Source organism: Perna viridis, chromosome 12, assembly GCF_037379345.1.
Source record: "Perna viridis isolate PV_CMFRI_1.1 ecotype Kerala chromosome 12, ASM3737934v1, whole genome shotgun sequence".
Lineage (NCBI taxonomy): Eukaryota > Metazoa > Mollusca > Bivalvia > Mytilida > Mytilidae > Perna > Perna viridis.
The window spans coordinates 31,297,812-31,306,717 of record NC_142456.1 but is presented as its reverse complement, the minus strand read 5'-3'; the positions used below and the strand labels follow the sequence as shown (position 1 = coordinate 31,306,717).

Here is an 8,906-nt window from a genome sequence, read left to right as displayed (position 1 = left end):
ATGCCATTGTGGATGTTTATAAAGATATCGATAAAGTTTATCATAAAACAATATCAACATTAAACTTCAAAACATGAGTGACGTTTTCTGTGCCTTATCCAAGTGTTATTTAATATTGCAGCGTAGCATCTATTTCTAGGCTTGTATCAACGTATGGGTGCATTCTTAAAAGAAAAAACACTATGCAAAAATGTATCAATCAACAGATATTTAACGCTTCATGTAGAGTGTAATCAAATACTCATATCTTAATAGAAGTGTGGATAAATTATAATTTAAAAAAAAAGCATTCATTAAAATGCCTTGTCAGAAACATAAACAAATTGAAGTTGTTGTCCATAACAAGGTAATAATAAACCTCACAAAATAAAGACACACGAAGTATCTAATAAAATTAATGTAAATGTTTATAAAAGCAACAAACCGAAAGACAAGTAAAACTGTGGGAAGTACCATTAAAGTAAATAGTGTCATTTTGCTACAACCCCCCCCCCCAACCCCACAACCCCCCAAATTGCAAGTCGATAATGTTATACTGGGTAAATATCACAGAACAAAACGCTCTAACAGTTGATTCCGACAAGAGCTAATTTCTGATTTTCTGGCTGCGGAATTTCCCGCTTTATGCTGGTTATCCAGACACATCAGGTTTAGCTGATAACTATCACTAGGAACCGTTTTAGTGATGTATGTTACACACATCTGTGCATTTTGCTATTGAGCAATTTGCCCGCTATAAAAACACAACTAATCATTTAAATATCAACAATTTCGTTTTTACCTAAAACCGGAGGACGTCAAACAACAAACAATTTAATAAGTAAATAAGAATAAGACGGTTACCTAACCTAACAACCAAATGAAGGAATTCATGTTCTACATTACACGGTTTTCAAAAACTGAACTGAATTTTCCGCACGGGGATTCTTTTTCCATCACCTGAACTGATCCCTGCAACAAAAATTGCGATCGGTCATCGATCAACGATCGGTTTCTGGTCATTCATCGATCCGCCAAACCGATCCTTTTAACTGGTGATCGCAACACGTGACCATAGAACGTTTATTTAAAACAGATCTTACGTCATTTTATATAACAAAACTGCGATCAGATCTGTCTCCAGTCACCGGTCATCGATTTGTCAGAGATCAATCAGTCAACGGTTATAGTTCCGTCAAATCGTTGTGCGGATCGGTTCAAGGACTGTAGAAAATGAACGTTGACTCAATGTTTTAACATTTCAAAGTGGAAGAATGTTATATAACAAGGTAGGGCTAGTACATATGTATTATTCATACTACGCTACACCTCTTACATGTACATGTATGATTTCAAAGTTTTTCTAGTAAGGTATATCTTCGTTGTAGAATTACAATTACATGTCAGATATCAAAGATTATGTCATGGTAGCACTTTATTACATGTATGAACTTTTTACACTGTCAGAATAGAACTGGATGCGTGTCTAATTACATGTATGTAATTACATATACTTCTGATAATGAAAGCGCTACTTATAATTGCTTTTGTTTTGCCTGTTTGTGAAGGATTTATTTTACAAAAAAACAATCAAAATGTGAACAGAGGAGTTAATTCCCTTATTCCATGTAAGTTTTATAGCAAATTAATTACAGTGAAACGGTCTAAACCGAGCTTCTTTTGGACTTAAGGTTTTCGTCGGCCAAGACAAGTGTTTGGGTAACACAGGTTTAAACTGAAGCTGGTTTGAATAAATTCTTAAGGTGTCTGGTTTACACAGCTTTTCAGTTTTTCAGTGTTTAGTGAAGTCCGAGTTGCTCATTTGTTTTTGTTACTTTGTAAGTATGATTTTAGTTACTTTATGTTCTTTGCTGTGTATGTCTGTTTTTCATGTCTATGTCTGGTCTTTGTCCCTGTATTACATTCTATTGATTAACGCTATAACCTTGGTATCCTTGATTACTCTTTCAAGGAATCGCTTAAATTCATGAAGTTTCACTCTATTTTCACTTTAGATAAATAACTATGTGTTACATCTTATTTAAAGGATAAACCAATGGCGCGACAAGAAAAGCAAGAAACTGTTTCATCACAAATTTTGATTAATGAACATTGAGTATTTAACAGTGAGTATCTTGATCACCTTGATTACTCTTAATATAATGTAATGGACAACGTATCTGGTAAATAATTCAAAAAGTTGTTAAACTTAAAGTCAAACAATGTATATCTATTCCATTTTAAGTCGTCTAAATTCGTCTAGTTTTAATTTTAGATAGAAAAAGTGTAAATAAGTATGTCTAAAAAGCAAATCGTAATTAGGGCAATTAGGATGCTTAATTTGATATGTAAACGCATTAGTTATGTGCTAAAATTATGCTTTCTTGTAACTACTCAAATTAATTATCATCAATTTTATTAAGTTAAAACAATTATACGAAATGTTGCTACAGTTTATTTGCATTTATTTTAGTAGGGAGTAGAATCGAAAAATAGAAAAACTTACTCACTCGTCGTGTTATTTAAACAACATCTCAGCTTTTTTAAATGCAATCAAGTAATATAAAGTGTCGAGGTTACTAATAAATTCGGTATTCTAATATGGCTTGTTATATATGTGAACTATATACTATCCGATATTTTTATCCCTGGAAGATACAGACGAAATATATACTTTTGTCATACAAGAATGAAAATAATTCATGCAAGGTATGGTGTTGAATTTATTCGGATACGGGTTGCATTTGCATTCGTATTTTCAATCTCAATTAGGGTCGGATTAAATTAATGACTTTACAGATTAGGCCTATGTGTGAACAATGATTCTACGAGTTCTACTTTTATAAGGGCAGATAATTGACGGGAAAATATTTTATCGAAATGTAATGGGATTTTTTTTTAATATCATAAGACCATAGAATTCGGTGACTGCCAATTTTCTTTTTGAAATATGCAATAGTGTCAGTTAATTGCTTTTAATAAAAAAAAATTAAGAAAATGTATATACAAATTTTAAATAGTTTTCAAAACTGTGGAAATTTCTACTAATTCCATATCAAATTTTGTAAAAGGTTGCTTATGTAAAGGAATAATGCGATGACCTATGATTTTTGTATTAAAGTTCTGCAGTATGTGTATTAAAGGTTATCTCTGAGAAAAAAAATAGGAAAATCTATCTGCTAAAAATATTTCGTATGGTCTATGTAAAACCTCTCGGTGGTGGATTTGGCTTCCTCGATCGATAATTTTGTTTTTGAGTACTTCTTGTAAACAACTAATATTTTGATAATAATCTTTCTACATATTTGATTTTAATGCTGTTACTCCTTGAAACACGTGTACATATAAAAATTTACAATATATAAAACTGGTATTTTTTTGTATTTAAATGAATGCAAATCTTTATACATGTATCATGTTTTATAATATGGACAAAGCATCAGCGACGTCCTTTAGATGAAAAATGTAAGACCAGAACTATGAATGGCTAAAAGTGTTCCGACGAAAGTGACGAAAATTGTAGACACGGAAGTAGACAATTGCACAAGTGCGGAAAGCGATGTTTTGCCTTTTAATACGCCGATGGATACGATTTTATATTAATTTATTTATTTAATGATAATTTGGAAATTATATGCTATGTAGAAATGTATTAAGCTTTCCCTGAAGAAAGTCTCCCGCCTTCTTCTCGCCGAATGCAACTTCGCCATAGCAACATGGCAGTGCCTTATAAACAAGGTATTATCTCCGTCCATAATAGGCATAGCCTAAAATCATATTAGGATACTTATTCTTGTCGTTGTTTAAACATCATTTAACTTCGTCTTATTTTTAGATTTAGATTTTTAGGTGTGTTTAATTGGGTAATATTTTTTCCACGGTGTTCAGATTTAAAGGAGGATTGTTATGATCACGCCAGAGGACTTTCACTCCGTCGCTTAGTTTGCGCCTGTAACAAATCAGGAATTTCTGACCTGTGTATGTATTGTATCGTTTTCATTTTCAATGTATTGTTTACGTTGCTGGAGTATATGGGAGCAACTTTTTCGCTGTACCTGTGTATAGTGTTCTTTTAGGGTCAGCTGCAGCCTGCCCTGTGGTGTGAAGATTTCCTCGTCGTTTATTGAAGACCCAGGGGTGGCCTTGAGCTGAAGTTTTTTTATCCAAATGGGGTTGTTGTCTCTTCATCATCATCATTTCCATTCTCGTTTTATCATTAAATTTACGTGCAGCACTAGTTATAAACTCGATTGAATTTCTCATATATTCTCCACAAGAAAAGTAAAAGAAAAAACTTATAAGAAAATTTCATGTATTAATACTTGATAATTTCACTTTGATGAGGCTGATCTGACCCGAAAGAAAGAATATGTTTTAGCTAGATCCTTTAGTCTCAGTTCGCTATATAGATGGCGTGTTATCGTTAAACAATCCTAGTTTCGGGGAATTGATACATCGCATCTACCCCAAAAAATTGTAATAAAGGATAGTACAGACACTGTGAAGTCAGCCTCATATCTTGACCTACACTTAGAGATCGGTGGTAAAGGAAAGCTACTGACCAAACTTTACGAAAACGTGATGAACTTTCATTCAGAATTGTCAAATTTTCTTTCATCTTTGGCAACATCCCTTCAGCACCTGCGTATTCCAGAGCTTGCCGTAATAACTACGCAGACTTTTTGTATCGCGCTAGACTTCTTACAATTAGGCTTCTGGAACAGGGTTATGTTGCTACAAGATTGAAGTCGTCACTGCAGAAGTTTTATGGTCGTCATCATAAACTCGTGGATCGTTATGATTTAGCCATCTGTACCATGAAAACTGAGTTGTTCAACTTGTCATAGTTTTCCTTTCCTCTTTCGTCTACCCCGGACTTTTCATGAGCAACTCGACGGTTGTTTTTAGAAAAGCAGAGGACCCTTACCCTACCGGTGCACCTGGTCCATGCTCTCAGTGTGTAGTGGAGTCCGAGTTGCTCATTTACTTTTGTTACTTTGTATGTATTATTTTAGTTAATTACTGTTCTTTGTTGTGTTTGTCTGTTTTCCATGTCTGGTCTTTGTCCCTGGTTTACATTTTTTGTTTTCCGTTAAAACCTTGATTACTCTTTCAAATGAAAAATGTAAATTCAACATTTTGTTACCCACTGACACAAATAAATGTCTTCGTAATTAAGTGCCAAAACATTAACTGCAGCATGACCAATTTAGAATACGTGGAAACTTATGTTTTGTGTGCATTTTCTTCTCGTCTGTAGAATTTTCATATTTTGGAACCTTCTGTAATCTTAGATAATAAAATTCCGATAGCCATAATGGCACAAAAACATCATTTTACCACCACGACTCCAAATTGACCAATAAAACGCCGTGTTTTGCAGATTACACAGGAGATGAAAGTATTAATACCGTACGTGGGAATTGATCTTCATCCTTCTGTTCAAGATATTTTTACCAACCTTTCGGTAGTGTATAAGGTCGGTCTCAAATACCACTCCAGGGAAACAAACAGAACCTAGATCTATGCATTTTAAGTGCACAATTGGCGTGTATGCTGGTCAAAAGTAGACATAAAAAAAGAAAATAATGTGTTCTTAAGAATCATATTTGTATTTCAAAATGTGCGAATAATGTAAATTTGTGAACTTGTAAACTTGAGGAACTTGCTTCACAGCTATCAGCTATTAGGAGCAGAAAAGGTCCAAATGTTGAGTTTTATTGTCATTCATTAATGTCCCTTTTTGGAAACATTTTTACATAGTACCATAAGTAAAAAGTATATTGTAAGCCTTATTTCTTAAAGCTTCCCACCTTTCAAATTTCATTTGTCCAGGGCAATCACAGTGAAAACTTGAAAAAACGGTATCGTCAATGAATAAAGTATTGGAAACATTAGAAGTGGTTAGTGAGACCTTTGTCCTTGTTTGTAATATTTACTTTTTTTTTGCATTGTTTTACTCTTTTGATGTTTCTAAAGAAGTAACACGCTTTCTGATTACTAGATAAAAAAGTGTGTCTTGACTTGTCTGATTTGCCATATTTATTTCGGACTTGACTTGATAAGCCTTCGGTAATTTTGTTGTTCCACTTATTGATCAACCTGTCTTAATGAATTGATACTAAAATAAGTGATATAGTGATGACTTTTATATTTTTCGGTCTATTTGAATTGACCAAAATGACTGTGCACGTGGTGCACACTTAACAGTTTGTACCACGTAGTTGAGGTTATTTCTTCATAGACCGAAACAATATAATGTTCCTTAAATAAACTAAACACACTTAAATTGCATAACATGAAGTTTCTACAAATTTTTTTTTCGTCCATTTAGATGCACTTGAAAATTAACTTTAAATTTTATTTTATAACGTCATTTGGTGATTCTGCATTTCGTGCAAGGTAATGTTCAAGCATTAAATTACGTGAACATCAGTTCAAGTGTATTTGGGTGCTGTGTAACAAAGCTTGTAACAAAAATCCATGTCTCATAGGAAAATTAATTAGCTCGGAAGTCATTAGTTTGACATTTGTAGCATACCGTTTGTATAAGTTTAGTGGGACACAATTTGTAAGACTGGAAAGAAACAACAACAAAAAACAGAACTGCTTTTTTAAACGACATGAATGACATGTATTAATTCATATCCATATTCATTTATTTTGGGCAAATGTAATAATGGAAAAGGAAATTAAACGAACCAGGATTCGAACAGTAATCAAAATGAACATAATACAAGGATAACATTTGACAAGGAAAATAGACACACACAACTTTTAACATGAATTGAGATTTTTTCTTGTTCTTTTTACTAAGTAAATATGACAGGAAGACCAAGTATGCACTTACTAGAAATCTTGTATGATATTGCATGAAAGATCACGTTTTCCCATAGAATTTAATTGGAATACAATTTTGCAATATCCAACCTCATTACCATAAATATTGCACATGGACAACTCCGCCTCGAATGAAAATGATTCCACGTGAAACAAGAGCGAGAGCTACCCGTGCCTGCATATCTCTCATTGGTCAGTTATCGATTAATGGGTGTGGTCAGTTCATGTCACAAGTCATTTCTAGCACCGCCTTCCTCGTTATCCAAATAGAATATTCGCCCTAAAGAGTAAAAATCTATTTGCATAACTCGTAAGACCTTGCTATAGATATAACAAAGAACACGAAATAACCAAGAAAATGCACGTAGGAACAAAAGTAAACGGGTACATCAAACCTAGACTCAACTAAAACCTTGGAAGGGAAAGTGTTCAACGATTCGCTTCCAATTACTGCCTATAGAAAAGGAAAGAGTCTTAAAGCACACCTTGCTACGAGTTCTTTCAATATTGCCACTAGACGCACCCTGTCCGTTACAAAGGCACACGATACTGTAAGGGACCCCATGGTTTGTCATGTTCTTTTATTAAGGAAACTGACGAGGTCGTCGGGCCAGCCATCGTCTTAATATTAACTTGTACCTCAGAAAACGTCGTTTACGCTGTAAATTAGGTTTATGTTGGCGATAACTTTTGGAGATTGGGTGATCGATTTGTAGAATACAAACAAAGCATCACCTATGGAATGGGTTGTCCAGTTGGTAAACATTATTGGGAGGCAAACCACTGTGTCGACGGCATGAAATTAACTGTCCTTTGGAAACATGTTCAGGCGAAAACCAACGAAAGTTCCTAGAACAATATATAAGCTTTGTTGGGACTGCCCACCCTTTGGGATGAATGTAAAACCCTTATTATTTAGACACCAGCCCGGCTTTCAATTGCTTTTGGTCAGATCACTTACAATTGTATAATTTTTCATCTTGAACTTGATGCATCTTTACAATGATCAGATCAATTTTGAAGGGCTCCTTGTTTCCATTGTGTGGGTCGCCAAATGTCAGTTTTTCTTTTCAATACGTTTTGCCCCTAACGAGTTCCATAAGGCCGAACATTTGGACCCATATTCTTTATTTTTTTTTACGTGTTATTAATATTTAATTTGTATGAAGTTCCTTTTTATATTTTAAACGTGGCTCTTGTCCATTTATTCATTATTTTTGTTAGACATGAACTCTAGTATGGAACAGTAATTATGTTTTTTTTATCTTTCGATAGGGCGCAGAATTGGTACAGCTGATGTAAATCCTTCCGGTAAGTTATTTTTTAATCTCGCCAAGTTTGTTGTTTTCCTTCGATTAAAATCAATTTGCACTTTATTTTACAACTAAGACATTAATCTTATGAAAAACATAATTTAAAAAAGAAACAACTTTTCTTGGAACTATTAAAATTATGATTCATGACTACATTGCATGCAATTTAAATATAAAATAAAATAATTTTGTGATTTCCATTTTAAGCAACGAAAATTATCTACCGTACATAAATTATGCCAACTGTTTTTTGAAAAGAATCTGTTTTATCTACACAGATAATTATATTAACAATGTATTTAGTTATATGAATTTTTTAATTGATTTATTATTTTTTCAGCGTGTCCCGACTACCAACAACTATGTTTTCACAATAAATCTTATTGTAAACTTGTTTGCCAATCTTGCCAAAAACACGAGTGTGTAAACGTGAAAAACACTGATGAAACTACTTGCCCATGTGAATGTTTCCAGAACTGTGAACCAAGTAAGAGTATGCGTCGTCGTCCCCTCATCGGGAGGATGTCCGTAGCTGACGAACTTGGCGACGACCACTTTGCATACTATGTCGGTGATGAGGATTCCTAAAATAAAAACAGAAACGTCAAATCAAATGAACGTATTTATGGGTTTTAAAAAACCACATCCGCACATAAAAAAAACCAAACCGATAACAATAAAATCTATGAAAAGTTCTGAACGAGCTCGATAAAACTCATCTTCAAATGTTGTACAAGGTAAAATTGATTAAATAAAAACTTTAAAATGTATAAA

General features: G+C 33.6%; 1 protein-coding gene across 1 annotated transcript; it reads left to right on the top strand.

The window, feature by feature from the left end:
* Nucleotides 1–1,468: 1,468 nt before the first annotated feature.
* LOC148602022 (uncharacterized) lies at nt 1,469–8,906 on the top strand. The gene is made up of 3 exons (XM_088554486.1): nt 1,469–1,607; nt 8,095–8,130; nt 8,473–8,906. The coding sequence occupies exons 1-3, from the start codon at nt 1,502–1,504 to the stop codon at nt 8,718–8,720; spliced, it is 390 nt and encodes a 129-aa protein (XP_088410612.1). The 5' UTR covers nt 1,469–1,501; the 3' UTR covers nt 8,721–8,906.